Source organism: Hyla sarda, chromosome 3 (genome assembly GCF_029499605.1).
Source record: "Hyla sarda isolate aHylSar1 chromosome 3, aHylSar1.hap1, whole genome shotgun sequence".
Classification (NCBI taxonomy): domain Eukaryota; kingdom Metazoa; phylum Chordata; class Amphibia; order Anura; family Hylidae; genus Hyla; species Hyla sarda.
Window position 1 is genome coordinate 147,825,649 of NC_079191.1, and position 21,728 is coordinate 147,847,376.

The 21,728-nt window shown below is 40.9% G+C and overlaps 1 protein-coding gene across 1 annotated transcript in view; it reads left to right on the top strand.

Annotated features, from left to right (window-relative positions):
- The window catches only part of NAALADL2 (N-acetylated alpha-linked acidic dipeptidase like 2), an 801,196-nt gene that overhangs the window by 373,230 nt on the left and 406,238 nt on the right, over positions 1-21,728 (top strand). Inside the window, exon 7 of the mRNA XM_056565215.1 lies at positions 6,158-6,250. Within this exon, the coding sequence (XP_056421190.1) occupies positions 6,158-6,250 (93 nt within the window). The remainder of the gene's footprint in view (positions 1-6,157; positions 6,251-21,728) is intronic.

A 21,728-nucleotide genomic window follows, 5' to 3' on the forward strand; every position in this document is an offset into this window, starting at 1 on the left:
ATTTTCATCCACAGACTAGTATGAGGGCTTGTTTTTGCATGACCAGTTGTCTGTTGTAATGCCATCATTCACTTTATGGCGCAACCAAAAAAATACTATTTGTGTGGGGAAATTAAAAAGAAAACCGCAATTTTGCTAATTTTGGAAGGTTTCGTTTTTACGCCGTACAATTTATGGTAAAAATGACGTGTTCTTTATTCTTTGGGTCAAAACGATTAAAATGATACCCATGATAACATACTTTTCTATTACTGTTGCGTTTAAAAAAAAAAGCACAAACTTTTTAACCAAATTAATACGTTTAAGATCCCCCTATTTTGAAGACCTATAACTTTTTCATTTTTTTGTATAAGCAGTGGTATGAGGGCTCATTTTTTGCGCCGTGATCTTTGCTGTTTATTGATACCATATTTACTTATATAAAACTTTCAATAAATTTTTTATAAAATTTTTTGGGAATAAACTGTTACAAAAAGGCAGCTATTTTGAACTTTTTGTTTTTTTACGTTCACACCGTTCACCGTATGGTATCATTAACATTTTATTTTAATAGTTCAGATATTTACGCATGCGGCGATACCAAATTTGTATATAAAGTATTTTTTTTTAAACTTTTTTGGGGTGAAATAGGGAAAATCGGACAATTTTCGTTTTTATTGGGGAGGGTTTTTTTAAAAATGTTTTAACTTAATTTTTTTACTTTTTTTACTTTTATTTTTACACTTTAATAGTCCCCATAGGGGACTATTTATAGCAATCATTCGATTGCTAATCCTGTTCAGTGCTATGTATAGGACAAAGCACTGATCAGCATTATCGGTCATCTTCTGGTCTGGTCTGCGGGAAGGCAGATCAGAGCAGAAGACTCCCGGAAGACAGCGGAGCCAGGTGAGGGGACCTCCATCTGCCGTGCTGGATGATCGGATCGCCGCGGCAGCGCTGCGGGCGATCCGATCATCCATTTAAGTGACCGCGATCCTGCAGATGCCGTGATCTGTATTGATCACGGCATCTGAGGGGTTAATGGCAGACATCCGCGGGATCGCGGAAGTCCGCCATTACCGGCGGGTCCCTGGCTGCGATCAACATCCGGGACCTGCCGCGCATGATCCGGGCATCGCTCCGATGCCCGCGGTTATGCTTAGGACGTAAATGTACGTCCTGGTGTGTTAAGTACCACGTCATCAGGACGTACATTTACGTCCTTCGTCGTTAAGTTAAGGGTTAAATGGAACTTAATAAAAGGTAAATTTTATCATATGGAAGGTCCCTATTCAAATCAGTGCCTATAAGGTATGTAGGTTGTTTTTTAGCTAGCTAGGTCAGTTGGTAGCTAGGTGGATTGGTAGTTGATAGCTAGATAGATAGCATGTAGGCAAAGTCAGATCACAATACACAGTGTCACTTCACACTTTGTATGTTTAGTTCACAAATAGAGCAACTGATAGAGTCACTTCATACAATCATAGATGCATAGCCTCTAGTGCTATTCAAAGTGCATATATAATTAGGTGTTACTGTTTCACATTTTGTGTAAACTGCGCATTCATAAACATAAAATGCATAACTTTGCCTTGATGTCAGGACCCTTGTATAATTGCAATAAGTCCTGTGTATTACATCGGGTCCCTATTTAGCACCAGGTAATGTATTCACTGTTCACGTCCCAACACTGCGCTATTGCATTAGTGGCCGTCACTGGTGGCCCGTGAAGAGATATTAGAAGAATACACGCTACAACGTGATCCCTGATTAATTGAAGCGGATGAAACACGTAGGATCGCCTATCGCAATGTGAACAGAGCCCAAATACTTGAAACCAGCTACCACTACCTAGGAAACAGCGAAGTGCAATGACATAGTGTAATACAATCTGCAGCCAATGCATAACAAAGGAAGCTGTGGACATATGTGGATTAGGAAATGGAGTGACGGGCACTAGTGCAATAGCGCAGTGTTGGGACATCTGCAATAAAGTGAACAGTGAATACATTACCTGGTGCTAATATAGGGACCCCATGTAATACACAGGACTTTGTATTATACAAGGGTCCTGACATCAAGGCAAAGTTATGCATCTTATGTTTATGAATGCGCAGTTTACACAAAAAAACAGTAACAGCTAATTATATATGCACTTTGAATAACACTAGAGCAGTGGTCTTCAACCTACGGACCTCCAGATGTTGCAAAACTACAACTCCTAGCATGCCCGGACAGCCAACGGTTGGAGACCACTGCACTAGAGGCTCTGCATCTATGACTGTATGAAGTGCACACCATCAGTTGCTCTATTTGTGAACTAAACATACAAAGGACATTAATTAACATATAATTGGACTGCAAAATAAAGAGCAGTAATAAACATTCACAGAAGTAACTGCATAATAGTGTGTCTATGTGAAAAGGGTCCAGTAGAGCAGTGTCTCCCAACCAGGGTGCCTACAGGTGTTGCAAAACTACAACTCCCAGCATGCCTGGACAGCCTTTGGCTGTCCAGGCATGCTGGGAGTTGTAGTTTTGCAACATCTGGAGGCACCCTGGTTGGGAAAAACTGCAGTAGAGTAAGTGTGAAGTAACACTGTGTATTGTGACTAAAAGCCCCCCCCCGGGTCACCACCCCCAGGGTCACCACCCCACACGATTCCCCATCCCAGAGTACCAAAGAAAATAACAAAAAAAACTCACCTAGTCCCACGCAGCGATCTCCAGAAGAGCCGGGCTGCGTTCTCTCTTCTCCACAGTGCAGGCGCTGATGATTGACGTCATCGGCGCCTGCATTTGGGAAGAGGTCACGGCCTTCTTTGAACTGTGTGCGCACGCAGTCCAGAAGCTCCGGCCGTGAGTGAACAGCTATGAATGCCTCCCTGGGTTAAATAGACCCAGGGAGCATATAATACAGCAAAGTCTGCGGGCAGAACTGGGGAGGATTCCCCCATGATCTGTCCCCCTGCATGATTTTCTGATTTTCGGGATATCCAGGGAGCGTAGGAACCGGGGGGACACATCCCCCCGGTTCCTACGCTCCCTGGATATCCCGAATATGACGGGAGCCTGGGCTTGATTAGGGTGTGCCCAGGCACACCCGGTACACCCCGTGCGCACGCCTATGACCATAGAGGCTTTCTAAATGTGACAGAGCAGAGCATTTTACGTCCCAACATGGGGTATTTTCATACTCAGAAGAGATGGGGTTACAAATTTTGGTGGGCATTTTCTCCCATTACCCCAATTTGGGGAAAAAATATTTTTCATTTACACATTCGACTTCAAACACCTGTGGGATGTTAAGGCTCACTGAACCCCTTGTTATGTGCCTTGAGGGGTGTACTTTACAAAATAATTTACCATGTAGGTTTGTTTTTTGCTTTTTTGGCACCATATGGGCTTCCTAAATGCCACATGCCCCCCAAAAACCATTTCAGCTAAATTTACTGTCCAAAATCCCATTGTCGCTCCTTCCCTTCTGAGCCCTCTACTGCGCCCGCCAAACACTTAACATACATATACGAGGCATTTTTCTTACTCAAGAGAAATGGGGTACAAATTTTGGGGGGCTTTTTCTCCTATTACCCCTTGTGAAAATTCAAAAATTGGGTCTCCAAGAAGATGCAAGTGTAAAAAATGAAGATCTTGAATTTTCTCCTTCACTTTGCTGCTTTTCATGTGAATCACCTTAAGGGTTAACAACATTTCTGAATGTCATTTTGAATACTTTGAGGGGTAAAGTTTCTATAATGGGTCATTTATGGGGGTATTTCTAATATGAATGCCCTTCAAATCCACTTCAAAATTGAACAGGTCCCTGAAAAATTCCGATTTTGAAAATTTTGTGAAAAATTAAAAAAATTGCTGCTTAACTTTGAAGCCCTCTGATGTCTTCCACAAGTAAAAACATGTCAATTTTATGATGCCAACATAAAGTAGACATATTGTATATGTGAATCAATATAACATTTAGTTGGAATGTCTATTTTCCTTACAAGCAGAGAGCTTCAAATTTAGAAAAATGCTAAATTTTCTAATTTTTCATGATATTTTTGAATTTTTCATCAATAAATGATGCAAGTATTGATTAAAATTTATCACAATGTTAAAGTAGAATATGTCCCGAAAAAAAATCTCAGAATGAAATTCATAAGTAAAAGCATCCCAGAGTTATTACTGCTTAAAGTCTGCCAAAACATCTTTTTATGGTGGTCATTAAGGGTGTTTAATTTAGCCTGCCATGTCTGCCTGTTTTCATGGTGGAGCTACAATAAACTTTTGTGAATTTCCTTTCTAGGGATCGAGGGTGCTTGACAGTCAGTATGATAGCAGGGCTCCTGCTATAATTATCAGGAGAGTTGAAATTTCTGCTCTGGGTAGTTTAATCGTTCACATGCCACCGTCAAACCATAACTGTTGCATTTGGAAGAGTATCTGCATCACTGAGCCCTGCGATGTTCATCCCTGGTTTCCATGGCAGCCAGGGGTTCTATAAAGACCACTGGGCTTGCATGGGTGTTTGTGTAGCCAGCACTTCCAGAAGAAGAATCACAGCATTAGAAAGAGCCACTTTCCCTATCCTCCTTGGCGTCTCAGTTGAATTTGGACATGGTTGATAGTTGCCTCAACTAGCAAAATTGCAACTAAACGAAAAATTGTGAACATTTTCAATTCTACTATGAGTTTGCACTGTTTAAGAAATAAAGATTATTAGTAAATCTGCCCTATCATGGCATATTTATGGCAGTGCTTTTTTTTTTTTTTTAGGGATCCTGCTTGTTTATCCTGTGATTGTTGATGGCACATCTTGAAAAATACCATTGCAAACCACATAAACACTATGAATTTCTTAGGCTAAGTTTCCACTTGTTTTTTTTTTATGGCAGTTTTTGGAAAACTGCCACTGCAGCTAAAGTCAGAAGTGGATCCATAAGGGAGGAGAAGTGTAAGTCCTTCCTTTATATGTCCTATTCCTTTTGAATATACTTCTGGCTTTGGCTCAAAAACTGCAGTGGCAGTATTCCAAAAACTGCCAGAAAAAAAACCAAGTGGAAACTTAGCCTTACTCTGTTGCTTGGTTCTCATAATGATCAGATTTTGTTTGTAAATAAAGACCTACTAGAAACACTGATTTAGTTTCTGCTGGTTTTCTTGTGTAAAAAAATATAAAATAAAATAAAACAGGAAAAGAAAAGTTTAAGATTTTTATTTTGCTGTCACCACATCTTTTAGAGTAAAGTAGTTTACCATAACTTATGTAATACATGCATTCAGCTTACTACATAACCGTTTTTTATAAACAACCTAAAAGCATTTTCAGCAATTTACTTGTCATACAGTGTTTGTCTTGTTGGCAAATTATTTATTTCTGTATGTGCTATACTAAAGTTAAAAAAAATAAAAAATAAAAAATGAAGTAACAGAAAAAAAAAATAAAAGAAAGAAAATTTGGCCATACATACATTGTGTGTCCTCTGTTCCATTAGGCACTTTTAGTTTACCATTACAACCAGATTTAAATGATGCTTACTGATTTACTTTCCCCAGTTTTGATAAATTAAGTTTAGAGTTACAAACAAGATTACACTTCAGTAACATGTTAATGCATTGTCAAATCTTGATAGAAGTTACAGTGAAATTCTTTACTGCAACTTTTAATGTTTAAATTTTATATGTTTACAGAAGACACTGAGAGCTAGGTGAGGAAAATTTGTTTCCGGGGGAGGGGGAGGGGGGTGGGACCACCAGATTTGATTCAGATTCAGTTGTATGCACTGAATGCCTGAAAAATCTGTAACATTCAGTAGGCTTGGCCCAAATATAGTAAGAGTAATAGAGGAAGCATCAATGCATACAATGACACTGCTTCCCTCCGGGCTGCTACACACATTTGCTGGACAGCAATACATATTATGTGTGCCTCTTCACTTACTGCCAGGACACAGCCAGAACAGGACCTCAGTCTATTTTTCTTTTTTAAATGAGCAAAAGCAACTCAAAATAAAAGGAATAAAACAAAATAGTGAAAAGTCATCAGCAAATTTTGTCACATAAAATTAGATGGTAAGTTCCAAATTATGTTTTTCTTTTTTCTTTTTACATGTTACTATAATAAAAAAAATGCAACATACTGTATATTTAATTTGGTGATTTCTCTATTTGTTTTTAGCTCAAATAAGAATCACACTAAACATTAACTCTGTCCAGAAATATAAAGAAATATCAAATTCTATTGGATTTCTCAGGGGATCACTACTTCCTGGTAAGTATATACTGAAAACTAAACAAAAAATACATCATAAGCAATGTATTTAAATAATATGTTGTCATATATTAGACCACATTGAAGTCAACACAATATTCCTGTTTAAAATGCCCTTTTTACACCACATTTGTGGTGTCCAAACCCATACAAAAGTGTGGTCTCAGCCTATCCGTCTTTGTCTGCAGGGATGAGAAGTGGTCCTCTGTAGGTCAGCAGCGAAACAGTAGGAAATTGAACTTAACAAATCCCATAAAATCTTCTGTTTATTAGAAAATATTTAAAACCATATCCACATGGAATGTACAGACAGACATCAGCTCTGACACGTTTTCGACTGTAATTACCTTAGTCCTAGACCATGCTCACAGTAACATCTGTCATGTGACTAACACATATCAAATGCCATTGATACAAAAACTCACTACTAATATTTGGAATACCACTAAGGAGGAAAAATATATAAATTATACATACTATATAATAGTATACTATAAAATGTTATATTATTAAAACCATAATAGATATTATAAGTGTAGACAGAATACCACTAATTAATATATATATATATATATATATATATATATATATATATATATATATTATATATATATAGATTCCAGTCAATGAAAGCTTTATTCAGGCAACTTCCAGGATGGGCAAAGACATAAAACAAGAGTGACATAGTGCTGAGAATAAGTTCAGTCTACAGAATATCTGAGCATAATTCTGCTTAAAAATTGTGTTTGGAAATTCTGGTGCAGCAAAGTCCCATTTTTGGACACTATGAAATTCTGCCATATTACTAATTTATTTCGGCGGAATACCATGCAGAATACATTGCGGTCTATGAGGACCAGCAGTGTCCACGCGGTTCTAGTGACAACATATCCAGTAGACGTTGTCAGCCCTCGGAATCTCCAGCTTGGGTATTTGTGGCCACAGATTCCTCGGTCTGAACCTAGCCTTAAAGGGTACCTCTCATCAAATAAACTTTTGATATATTTTAGATTAATGAATGTTGAATAACTTTCCAATAGCATGTTAATGAAAAATATGCTTCTTTCTATTGTATTTTTCCCGATCAGTCCTGTCAGCAAGCATTTCTGACTCATGCTAGAGTCCTAAACACTCAGAGCTGCCAGCCTGCTTTGTTCACAGCCAAACAGGCTGTGAACAAAGCAGGCAGGCAGCTCTGAGTGTTCTCCTTTGTGAACAAAGCAGACTGGCAGCTCGTAGTGATTAGGTCTCCAGCATGAGTCTGAAATGCTTGCTGCCAGGACTGGTAGGGAGACCCCCTAGTGGTCATTTCTTCAAAGTGGAAAATTAAATAGAAAGAAGCATATTTTTTAAAAACATGCAATTGTAAAGTTATTCTGCATACATTAATCTATAATATATCAAAAGTTTTTTTTTGATGAGAGGTACCCTTTAACTGTTTTGGCTTATCAAGGGATTAATAATCTTGGCAACCATGAACATTATCATATATATAAAAAATGTACAAACTGTACAATTTAAATGATTTTCAGTATTGATTAGCCCAGATGCAAGGTATATTTGTGAACACAATAATGATGATGATGATAATAATGATATTAATAATAAAGCAGTTAACATTTAGCTTGCTTGTTGGTGGTTTCCAGTAACAGCTAGAAACAACTAAACAATATGTGTAACATCAACCAAAATGCTAAATATTACATTTACTGATAATATGGCTAATTATTTGTCTTGTTTAGTTGCCCTTAAAAAAAGATAAATCAGGTGTACCTGACATACATTTACAATCAGAGGTGTTGTCCTTAAAAAGTGCCAGGGCTCTAAGATCTGGAGCATCATGGGAAGAGCTATCAGTGCACTCAGAGCTAGCAAAAGAGGCAGATCTAGTTACAGGGATGAAACCTTCATATAGTTGAAGCTAGTCTTGTTCATTTTAAAAGGGCCATATAGTTGAGGCCAGTGTTCAAAGTATCAAAGAAGCAACAGTTGTTTTTAATTTTAACTCATTTATGTTTTTGGAGGACTTACTCTAAACTGTGTATATGCTTTTTATACAAGCCATAAAGTGTCCCTATCACTTACCAAATGTTTTCAAGATGTCAGAGGCATGTGAAAAGTTTTGATTCAGTAAGGTTTTGAGTGTTCAGACCCCCACTGATTATTACAACAAGCTGTGAGAAAGCACTTCATGTCCCATCTCTGCCCCGTTTCATTAGAGGGGCTCCATAAACTTATAATGGAACCTTCTAGTAAAACTAAACAGAGATAACTGCACACATGAGAGATATGTTCTTAACCCCTTAAAGGGGTATTCCAGGCAAAAACTTTTTTTTATATATCAACTGGCTCCGGAAAGTTAAACAGATTTGTAAATTACTTCTATTAAAAAATCTTAATCCTTCCAATAGTTATTAGCTTCTGAAGTTTTCTGTCTACCTGCTCAATGATGATGTCACGTCACAGGAGCTGTGCATGATGGGAGAATATCCCTTGCATGATGGGAGAATATCCCCATAGGAGCTGGACAGCTCCCGGGAATTGAGTCATCAGAAAGCAGTTAGACAGAAAACAGCAACTCAACTTCAGAAGCTAATAACTATTGGAAGGATTAATATTTTTTAATAGAAGTAATTTACAAATCTGTTAACTTTCCGGAGCCAGTTGACATATAAAAAAAAGTTTTTGCCTGGAATACCCCTTTAACGACGCAGGCCGTATATTTACGTCCTGCGCCGGCTCCCGCGATATGAAGCCCGCTGCGACCCCGCATCACATCGCGTCGGTCCCGGCGCTGATCAACGGCCGGGACCCGCGGCTAATACCACACATCGCCGATCGCGGCGATGTGCGGTATTAACCCTTTAGAAGCGGCGGTCAAAGCTGACCGCCGCTTCTAAAGCAAAAGTGAAAGTATCCTGGCTAGTCAGTCGGGCTGTTCGGGACCGCCGCGGTGAAATTGCGGTGTCCCGAACAGCTTACAGGACACCGGGAGGGCCCTTACCTGCCTCCTCGGTGTCCGATCGACGAATGACTGCTCCGTGCCTGAGATCCAGGCAGGAGCAGTCAAGCGCCTATAACGCTGATCACAGGCGTGTTAATACACGCCAGTGATCAGCATAGGAGATCAGTTTGTGCAGTGTTATAGGTTCCTATGGGACCTATAACACTGCAAAAAAAAAGTAAAAAAAAAAGGGTTAATAAAGGTCATTTAACCCCTTCCCTATTAAAAGTTTGAATCACCCCCCTTTTCCCATAAAAAAGATGAAAATAACAATAAACATATGTGGTATCACCGCTTGCATAAATGTCCGAACTATAAAAATATATCATTAATTAAACCGCACGGTCAATGGCGTACGCGCAAAAAAATTCCAAAGTCCAAAAAAGAGTATTTTGGTCACTTTTTATAACATTAAAAAATGAATAAAAAGTGATCAAAAAGTCTGATCAAAACAAAAATCATACCGATAAAAACTTCAGATCACGGCGCAAAAAATGAGCCGCATACCGTCCTGTACGTGGAAAAATAAAAAAGTTATAGGGTTCAGAAGAGGACATTTTTAAACGTATAAATTTTCCTGCATGTAGTTATGATTTTTTCCAGAAGTACGACAAAATCAAACCTATATAAGTAGGGTATCATTTTAACCGTATGGACCTACAGAATAATGATAATGTGTCATTTTTACCGAAATATGCACTGCGTAGAAACGGAAGCCCCAAAAGTTACAAAATGGCGTTTTTTCTTCGATTTTGTCGCACAATGATTTTTTTTCCATTTCGTCATATTTTGGGTAGACTGATGTCACTGCAAAGTAGAATTGGTGACGCAAAAAATAAGCCATAATATGGATTTTTAGGTGGAAAATTGAAAGGGTTATGATTTTTAAAAGGTAAGGAGGAAAAAACGAAAGTGCAAAAACGGAAAAACCCTGAGTCCTTAAGGGGTTAAGGACTTAAGGTGTTTTTCCGTTTTTGCATTTTCATTTTTTCCTCATCACTTTCAAAAAATCATAACACTTTCAATTTTGCACATAAAATTCCATATTATGGCTTATTTTTTGTGTCACCAATTCTACTTTGCAATGACATTATTCCTTTTACCAAAAAATCCACGGAAAAAGAAAATTCATTGTGCGACAAAATTGAAGAAAAAGTTTCATTTTGTAATTTTGGGGGCTACCGTTTCTACGCAGTGCATTTTTCAGTAAAAATGACACCTTACCTTTATTTTGTAGGTCCATACGGTCAAAATGATACATTACTTTTATAGGTTTGATTTTGTCATACTTCTGAAAAAAAATCATAACTACTTGCAGGAAAATGTATGCGTTAAAAATTCTGATCTTCTAACCCCTATAATTTTTTTATTTTTCCATGTACGGGCAGTGTTTTAGCGCCGTGTTCTGAAGTTTTTACCGGTACCATTTTTGTATTGATCGGATTTTTTGATCGCTTTTTATTCATTTTTTCAAGTTAAAAAAAGTGACCAAAAATACCCTATTTTGGATTTTTTTTTCGCGCGCACGCCATTGACTGTGTGGTTTATTTAACAATATATTTTTATAGTTCAGACATTTCCACACGCGGGGATACCACATATGTTTATTTTTATTTACACTGTTTTTTTTAAGGGAAAAGGGGGGTGATTCTATCTTTTATTAGGGAAGGGGTTAAATGACCTTTATTCACTTTTTTCACAATTTTTTCACTTTTTTGCAGTGTTATAGCTCCCATAGGGGGCTATGGCACTGCACACACTGATCTTTTACACTGATCCCTGCAAAGCCATAGTTTGCATGGATCAGTGTTGTAGGGTTTAATTGCTCAAACCTGTAGCTCAGGCTTAGAGCAATCAAACGCTGATTGGACGCGCCAGAGCAAGTTAAGGGGACATCTGCTCACGTCTTAGCTGATCGAGACATCGCAATTTTATCGCAATAGTCCCGATCAGCCCGACTGAGCTGCCGGGAAGCTTTTACATTCATTTTCGACGCGGCAATCAACTTTTATCGCCGCGTCTAAAGGGTTAATAGCGTGCAGCACAACGATCGGTGCTGCGCGCTATAAGCCCAGGGTCCCGGATATCATAAGCCGCCGGGACCGACCCGGTATGATGCGGGGTCACGGTGTGACCCCGTTGTAAATACTGGGACCCTGCGCAGGGAGTACAGGTACGCCCTGCATCCTTAAGAGGCTAAGTGTACACTTCTCCCAGCATACATTTCTCCATGGTGTTATGAACTGTCAGTTCTAATCTGTGATTTAAACAATACCAGCTGATGATTTTTTTTTTTTTTATATATTTCCTAGTCACAATTTTTTTTTTAAATAAATAATTGGATATATGTTTTTATTTAATAAATGCATTGAATGAATAAAAATTTCTAAAATATTGGCTCAAATTTATCTAAATATGTGAGAGAAAAAATAAAGAGATTTTTCCACAGAAACCAATCACAGCTCAGATAACGAGCTCTAATGAAAGCTGAGCTGTGATTGGGTGCTATGGGAAAATTGCTCCACTTTTACGCTCACATAGTTTGATCAATTTGGGCCAGTGTGTTTATATACAGCCCTGAGATGTTTTAGATGTGCAGATGATGACTGCTGAGTGGAAATTTTGGTTCATAAACAATTTAGTTGTCTTCTCTTTGCTATTAAAGGCGTACTCTGATGAAAAACATTTTGTGCCAGAAAGTTAAACAGATTTGTAAATTACTTCTATTTAAAAATCGTAATACTTACAGTACTTTTCAGCTGCTGTAAGTTCCACAGGAAGTTCTTTCTTTATGAACATATTTTCTGTCTGACCACAGTGCTCCTTGCTGACACCTACATCCATGTCAGGAACTGTCCATAGCAGGTTTGCTATGGGGATTTTTTCCAGATTTACAAATCTGTTAAACTTTCTTGCACCAATTGATTTAAAAAAATAAGTTTTTCAGCGGAGTACCCCTTTAACCCCTTAAGGATGCAGGGCGTACAGGTACATCCTGGTACTTACGGACTCAGGGTGTACCTGTACGTCCTGAGTCTAGCTAATGGGGAATAAACCGTTCTCACGAGCGGGCTACGGGCAGCCAGGACCCACGGCTAATGCTGGGCACCACGAATCTGACCGATGCCTGGCATTAACCCTTTAGATGCTGGGATAAAGTTGATTGCGGCGTCTAAAGTGAAAGTAAAACTATCCCAGCAGCTCAGCGGAGCTGATCGGGACTATCGTGACAGAATCGCGATGTCCCGATCAGCTTACTGGACGACAGCTTCCTGGACAGCCACCTGCCTCCTGGTCGTCTGATCAGCGATCTACTGCTCCACGCCTGCTCAGCAGGCTGGAGTAGCAGAGCACCGATAACCCTGATCAATGCTATGCTATGACATAGCAGTGATCAGTGTATGCAATCAGAAGATTGCATGGTATAGCCACTTTTGGGGGCTAAGAAAAAAAAGTTGGGTATCCATGTAACCAAATGGAACTACAGAAAAAAAGATAGTGTCATTTTACCGAAAAGTGCACTGCGTAGAAACAAAAGCCATAAAAATTTGCTAAATGGCGTTTTTTCATTTCACCCCACAAACTATTTTTTTTTGTTTTGCTACAGATTATGTTATAAAATAAGTAATCTAATTACAAAGTACAATTGGTGATGCAAACAACAAGCCCTTATATGGGTCCATATGTGCAAAATTTAATGTGCTATGATTTTTAGAAGGTGAGGAGCAAAAACGAAAGTGCAAAAACAAAGTTTGTTTTGGGTCCTTAATGTGAAAATGGGCTGAGTCCTTAAAGGGGTACTCCAGTGGAAAAAAAATTTCAACTGGTGCCAGGAAGTTAAACAGATTTGTAAATTACTTTTATCAAAAAATCTTAATCCTTCCAGTACTTTGTATGCTCCACAGGAAGTTCTTTTCTTTTGGAATTTCCTTTCTGTCTGACCACAGTGCTGCTCTGTCCATTTTAGGAACTGTCCAGAGCAGGATAGGTTTTCTATGGGTGTCAGCAGAGAGCCCTGTGGTCAGGCAGAAAGGAAATTTAAAAAGAAAAAAACTTCCTGTGGATCATAGAGCAGCTGATAAGTACTGGAAGGATTCATATATTTTAATGGAAGTAATTAACAAATCTGTTTAACTTTCTGGCACCAGTTGATATTTTTTTCTAGTGGAGTACCCCTTTAACCACTTGGGGACCAAGGGCGTACAGGTTTGCCTTCACTCCCACGTACTTAAGGACCAAGGGCATACCTGTACGGGGACCGGACCAGGATAACTGCTGATATCTATCAGCAGGCTTCCCATGCATATGCCCAGGGGGGTCCTGGGACCCCCCCATGTTGGCAACCCCCCCCCCCCCCCCCCCAGTGTCAGTGAATTCACTCCTTCAATTTGCGGTGATTCGGGGTCATATTAGACTCCAAAATCCCATTGTCGCTCCTTCCCTTCTGTGCCCTCTACTGTGCCCGCTGAACACTTCACATACACATATGAGGTATTTCCTTACTCGAGAGAAATTGGGTTACACATTTTTGGGGGCTTTATATCCTATTACCACTTGTAAAAATTCAAAATCTGGGTCTACAAGAATTTTTTTTGTGTATTGTTATATCTAGAGATGAGCGAATCGAAGCAGACAAACCCGAATTTGTTACGAATTTCAGGAAATATTCGATTCGCAACTAATATGAATATTGTTGCGATTCTATTGCACAAATCGCTTCACTAAACTCCATTTACAGCGTTTCAGGCTCCAAGACACCTAAAATGGCGGATCCACATGTCAGTACATGGGGCAGGGGATGCTGGGAAAACAACGTGAGAAGGGAGGTAGGCGGGATGACCCTGAATCACATGCAGGATGCAGCCTATCAGCATTCAGTCACCCCTGTGATGTCACAGCCATATATAATTGGCAGCCATTTTGCGGCTGCTCATTTCATGCCATACATTGTGTTATAAAGACACGCTGAAATGATCATAGCGCAGCGTTCCACTTCCAACTGCTAGTCACATCAGCGTTGTGGACAGAGAGCAGTGCTTGTTCTCACTGAAAAGGATTTTTACGCAAGCCTTTAACCTCCCCGTCACTTTATTCAGCATTTTATCAGAGAGGGGCAGATAGCTTTTCATTGTCTCATACATGTCAACAAGCTGCCTCAACTTCATCAACCTTAGCTGAGTAGGCATGATTTTTCAGCACAATTCAGTGTATTTTTTCCACAAGAAATTATCTGCTGCTTATACTAGTCTGTAGATGGTACAATTACCAGCAGTTCCCTCCATTCTTAACACTCTTTGACAGAGTGCAATTTTGGGTTCAATACACTTTTTTTTTGTGGTGCTGCACTGTTGTGTACTACTGCTGTTGTGCAAAAATAAGTTTTTTCAGCGGACTATAGTGCATTTGTCTGCCCTCATACATGCATACCACATACCTTCATCAAAGCAGTCTACTATTTTGTAGCTGTAAATCTGTAACAAGTCTGTAACAAGTCCAGGCAAAAGTAATCACTGGCTGGTGTTTTACGAAAATACATTTTCCAAGTGAGTGTACTGTAGCACATTTTTTTTGCCCTCATATGTGCATACCACATACCTACATCTAAGTAGTGCACTTTTTGTACCTATTAATCTGTAACAAGCCTGCATACAGTGAAAGGCCAGGGAAAAGTAATCACTGGCTGTTGTTTCATGAAAATATGTTTTCCACGTGTACTGTAGCGCATTTTTTTTGCCCTCATACGTGCATACCACATACCTACATCTAAGTAGTGCACTTTTTTGTACCTGTTAATCTGTCAAGGGCCTACATACTGTGAAAGGACAGACAAAAGTAATCACTGGCTGGTGTTTTAAAAAAATACAGAGTTTTTAGGCTCATTGTAGTGCATTTATCTTCCCTCATCAGTGCATACCGCATATGTACATCCAAGTAGTGTACCATTTTGTAACTGTTAATCTCTCAAGAGCCTACATACTGTGAAAGTCCAAGCAAAAGTAGTCACCAGCTGGTGTTTTACAAAAATGCAAGGTTTTTAGGCGTATTGTAGAGCATTTTTCTGCCCTCATCAGTGCATACCGCAGACGTACATTTAAGCAGTGTACTATTTTATACCTGTTAATCTGTCAAGAGCCTACATACTGTGAAAGAATAGCCAACGTACTCATCGGCTGGTGTTGTATTCAGATACTTTTTCAAGTGTACTGTAGAGCATTTTTCTGCCCTCATCAGTGCATACCACATACCTACATCTAAGTGGTGTACTATTTTGTTCCTTTTAATCTGTCAATGGCCTAGATACTGTGAAAGGACAGCCAAAAGTGCAAACCTGCTGCTGCTCTTGACAAATACTGTTTTAAGCGTAGTGAATCATATTGTACTCCCCTCATATACGCACTAAGTGTGTCAGTCAGAGAAGTGTCAGGACGTGCACAGAGGAGTGACAGAGGCCTAAATCCTTAAGGCAGAGGTCGCAGCAGACTAGGGGTGATTGGCAGCAGGAGTCGCAGCGAGAGGCTTGAGCTCCCGTTATCAGCTAGCGGTCAAGTCTTGACCAGCAACCCATCTGCCATCATCGATTGGTTAACACGGTCATCCAATTCCTCACAAGTAACATCTGACATCCCCAGTCAACAGTCGGTGGGTTCTTCAGACTCAACCCTCAGTTGGCATGGCCTGGGAGCAGTCCCTGTCTTCCCACTGCCTTTGTCCTATGCTGTTCCCTCTCCTACAGAAGTATCTTATGCTGTGGGTTCAGCTGCACTATTCACTGAGGACGATCTAATAGAGGACAGTCAGCAGCTACTGCCCAGCCAAGAAGTGGAGGAGACATCCGCCGCTTCCTCCGCTAGGCGGGCAAGTAGTGATGAGGAGAGTAACGTGGGAGGTGGTGTTGCCAGGGTTCAGGGTCCTAAAGCAGACACTGTTGAGGAACCTGAGGAGGACATAAATGACGTGCAGACACTTGTTGATGATGATGAAGCCGATCGCAATTGTGAGCCGGGGGCAGAAGGGACTTCATCATCATCATCAGGAGAAGAGAGTTGCAGGTTGCCTGTGAGGCAGCAGTTAAGCCAGCAAGGCGGTAGCATGATTGGCAGTCAGCGTGGTGGCAGAAGTGAAAATTCTGGAGCCAAACGTGCCCGGTGGAGACCACCTGCTTTGTGGCAGCCTACCTACCCGGGAGGTAGTGGAACAGGGGTTCCTGGAGACGGCAGCAGAAGCAGTCAACTAGTGCGGACTGTTAGTGGAAAAATCAGCTACTCGGCGGTGTGGCAGTTTTTCATCAAGCATCCGGAAGAGGTTCACATAGCCACACGCAAGATATGTCGGCAGAAGGTGAAGCGTGGCCAGGGTCCCAATGTTGGCACCATGGCCCTGAGTCAACATATGCTTTGCCACCATAAAGTGGCCTGGGAGAACCGTGGCTCCGATGTACTGGTCCAGCCTTCTGCATCACCCAGTGGCACACCGCTCCCTCTTTCAGTCCGCCAAGGCTCTACCACCTAAGCCGAAGGGAGCTATGTGTCATACCCTCCTTCTGTCACTCCAGATGCCCCTGCTTCTCCCCCTTTTAGTCAGCCATTCCGACAACAATCCATCCGCAAAGCCATGTCCAAGAGACAACAGTATGCACCCACTCATCCAACCACACAGAAGCTGAATGTGCTGCGGTCTAAGTTGCTGGTGCTGCAGTAACTACGGTCAAGGATAACACATGTCCTTTACGGCTCACTGGGTTAATATGGCTCCTGCACAGCCAAAACCCCAACTTGGACAGGTCAGGATGCTTCCTCTTCCATGCTTTTAGCCCATTGGTCCAGTGACAGTGTGCAACTCCGCCTCCTCATCCTACACCGTGTCCTCAGCCTCCACTGCCTGGACAAGTCTCAGTGGCCCTTCAGCATACCATGTGTGCAGGGCACGGCGGTGTCACACTGTTCTTCACATTGTTTGCCTTGGCAAAAAGAGTCACACAGGGGAGGAACTGCTAAAAGTAATTTGCAAAGAAATCGGAGTATGACTTACTCCAAGAAAAATGGAAATGGGAACCATGGTGAACAACACCGAGAAGAACGTCTTGGCCATGCTGCGACAAGGAAGGGTGAGCCATACGCCCAGCATGGCAAACGTGTTAAGCAGTTCCTGAAATATTCCCCCCATTTGCAAGACATCCTAAAAATGAGAAGGAAACTTTACATGCACTTCAGCCACTTGTACACCGCAAAGCACACCCTCCTTCAGCTGCAGCGTCAGAATGGTATCACCCAACATAGTCTGATTTGTGACGTTGCCACGCGTTGGAATTCCCCCCTCCATGCGTTGGACTGACTGTACGAACAGAGAAAAGTCATCACCAATTTCTTGATGATACAAACTCCCCTGTGTAACTTCAATATGAACCAGTGGCAGTTCATATGTGACACCTGCCGTTTGCACAGGCCCTTTGAGGAAGCCACATTATACGTAAGTCGCCAGGATTATGGTATGAACTACATCATTCCACTGCTTCATTTCCTACAATATGTGTTAGAAACGATGGCTGGTCAGGGCAATGGAGACGTTGCGCCTACATCTCACGGCCACATGAGCCCTGAGGGGGCTGAACTTGAGGAGGAGGATGAGGGGCAGAGTGGAGCACAGTTTAGGTTTCATGATATGGGCGGTGTTTGCAGTCATCTGACAGGAGGGGAGGAGCATGATCAACTAGAGGAGCTAGAGGGTTTTGAGGAAGGCGAGACACAGGACCCAGACACACCGTGGCAGTATGCAGTGGAGATGGAGGCAGGGAGTTCCTCCGAGTCACTTGCACAAATGGCACAATGCATGCTCAGATGCTTGCGTAGTGACCGCCGAATTGTCAACATTCGGCAGCGGGATGACTTCTGGGTATCCACCTTATTGGAACCTCGCTACCGGCACAAAAAAGGGGCCTTTTTTACACCCACTGAGAGGGAGGACAAACTGACCTACTACAGAGTGATCCTACGTAGTCAGTTGGCTGATGCCTATCGGTGCCATCGTCCATCCACTCGCAGGTCTGACTCAGGGGCCCTCTGCACTCACCTTCCACTGCCATGGCTGCTGGGGAGGGGCGGCAGGAGCAGTACCAGCTCCATCAGCAGCAGCCTGAGTCTACAGTCGCTGATGAGTACCTTTCTTCACCCACATAGTGAAGCAAATCATTATCAGCAGGTAGACATGGAGCAGGACCTGAACCAGCAGGTGGTGACATACCTTGACATGGCCATGCCAACAAACCTTGAAGAACCGCTAGACTTCTGGGCAGCCAAACTTGATTTTTGGCTACAACTAGCAGAGTTTGCCTTGGAAAAGCCGTCCTGCCTGGCCAATAGTGTGCCATCAGAGCAGGTGTTTAGTGCAGCGGGGGCCATAGTCACCCCAAGGAGAACTAGTCTGTCTACGAAAAATGCGGAGACTGACCTTTGTGAAGATGAATCAGGCATGAATCAGCCAGGATTTCCACCCACCAATGCCAGATGCATTAGAGTAGATTGACCATGTTGCCACACCAACACTTCACAAATATGGATAGTGCCAAACAGATTTAAGGCACTGCTCCCCAGTTACAAACATTCCAGCCACCTTCATCATCCGGTACTGGTATTGCCACCCACCACACCACTCTGTCACTCGGTCACTTTCAGGACTCCTGATGCTGCTGCCACCTCCAGGCTGTTTCATCCAGCCACTATATGGTCTCCTCATGCTTAAGCCACCTCCAGGCTGTACCATGGGACTCCTTGTTAGATTAGGTCCTTTGTACCCACACGCCGGGGCCCAGGACACTAAAACTTGGGAGTTAAAAGTTTGATTTCAAAATCCTCAATTTCAATTTCAATATCTTAGATTTCAATTTAAAATTCTTATATTTCAATTGTCTCCTCATGCTGCTGCCAACTCAGACAACTGTGCCATTCAGGCAATATAAGGTTTACTGATGCTGCTGGGACTGGGTCTGGGAATAAAAATGTTGTTATGGTAGCACTAGCTACCCAAAATCTTCGGCTCACATTTCAGAATTCATCTTATAATCTTAGGGATTGTGAAAGCCTAGTGTCTTGTCCATTCATGCTGCTGCCAATTCCTGGCTGTGCCATTCAGACACTATATGGTCTCCTCATGCTGCCAACATCTCCATGCTGTGTCATTCAGCCCCTATATGGTCTCCTCATGCTGCCAACACCTCCACGCTGGGTCATTCAACAACTATATCCTCATGCTTCAGCCTCATCCAAGCTGTGTCATCCAGCCACTATATGGTCTCCTCCTGCTGCTGCCACCTCCATGCTGTGTCATTCAGCTACTATATGGCCTCCTTATGCTGCCGCCACCTCCATGCTGTGTCATTCAGCCACTATATGGTCTCCCCATGCTTCAGCCACCTCCACGCTGTGTCATTCAGCCACTGTATGGTCTCCTCATGCTGCCAACACCTCCACGCTGTATCATTCAGGCACTATATGGATTCTCATGCTGCCAAAACCTCCACTCTGTGTCATTCAGCCGCTATATTGTCTCCTTATGCTGCCAACACCTCCACGCTGTCTCATTCAGCCACTATATGGTCTCCTCATACTGATGCCACCTCCAGGCCCTGTCATTTTGCCACTCTGCGGCAGTGATTCTAAAATCGTTGTCGGTAATCTGCATGTTATTCAGAATAACAGTATTATTTCATTACCCCAGCACACTCTATATGCGTGTAAGAACACAGCAAAGTGTTCTACACCCCTATTGAGGCTCTCTGTAGGCCAGAAATAGCCACTTTTAATATAGATATACCGTGAATAAATTTGGATTAAAACTCATATTTTTTTAAAATATTTTCGCATCAAAAGTTTGCTCATCTCTAGTTATGTCCATGAAGCTTTTGCATTCTTGTACACTAGGTATTACTATCATCTTCAGATTTTCCTGACTTGCAGTGTGGTTTTAGACAATATGTGGCACTTCCGCTCATCACAGGGGTCCTAACTGCTTTTTGGTTCCCTTACAGGCCATCCCCCTTATGACATTTGCAGTCCATCTGTACTTCCTGTCGTGCTGGCGTTGATTGAGTCCCTGCTATCTGCAGACTGTGCTGAAATCATAAAAAAGAGGGGAGCACATTTAACACTAGCATGGCAGGATTTACAGATGAGCTTCATCATGGCTGGCTTGTCAATGAAGCTACAAAGCAGCCAAGCCCCTGTGATCAGCTGACTTGCATAAAAATACAAATGATGGAACGAACCACCTCAGACAGGTAATACAAGTTAATTGACACCAATCACTTACATAACTTGACATCAGGGGCAGTTAGTTAAAATGTGTAAAAATCCTTGAATACCACTTTAACTAGTATGTTGGCAAGTATGTACTGAGCTTCTGCTATTGTTTGTTTCAGTGAGATATGTTGAAATGCATATAATTACTGTCCATTTTTTTTTTACAATTGTACATGTACTTGAATGTTCTGTTTATTGATTTGGTTTGATTCCACACATAACTTTTTTTATTAAATGCAGCAGTAGCACAGTCAGTGTCATGTTTATTGGCAAGTGCACTGAAAGTTGCTCCAACTTCTGTCATCTATGGACTTTTAGTAAAACTTTGAAACAAGTGTATTAGTATTTTTTTTTCTGATTGATAATACTGTCTTTTTATAATTAGTTTATGTCAATGGAAATAAAATTTAATTGTGTGCTTCAGTCATAAATGGGCCCTAATCTGCAGTATAAACAGGAAGAATTACTGATGTGTGATTAATATAAATTATGGGCTGTACAATGTAGAACTGGGCCCAAATCTAGATTCATACAAATTAAAATAATTAATATAAATTGTCTGTTATTCTAAATGCAAAACTGTGCAATTAACAAACAAAATTACTGATGTGTAATTAAAGTAAAACTTTTTTTCTGCTTACAAACCAACATAATTAGCTGAAAACTTGTTGATGTATAAAAATAATATATTTAAACAAAACAAAACTTAATATTTATTTATCAATAAAGAAATCACATACATGTTACATTTTTTGTAACAAAAGTAAATAATATAGAATAAATACTAGGGATGTCCCGATACCCTTTTTTTAAAAACCGAGTATGAGTACCGATACCTTTTTTTAAGTACTCGCCGATGCCAAGTACCCATACCTTTTTTTTTAAATATCATCTGATAGGTTTTTTATTTTTTTAAGCTTTTTTATGGGTAAAGGGGGGTGATTTCAGTTTTTATGTGAGGAAGGTTTAAAAACAAACAAAATATTTTTTTTATTTAAACTTTTGAAATGGGGGTGATTCAAACTTTTATTAGGAAAGGGGTTAATTCACAGTTATTTTATTTTTTTTACACATTTTTTTACACAATGTTTTAGGTAGGGGACTATTACATGCAATAAGTAATATCAGAAAGTATTACTTTACTTAGAAAGTACTCCAAATAGGTAGGGACAGTGGTTGGGGC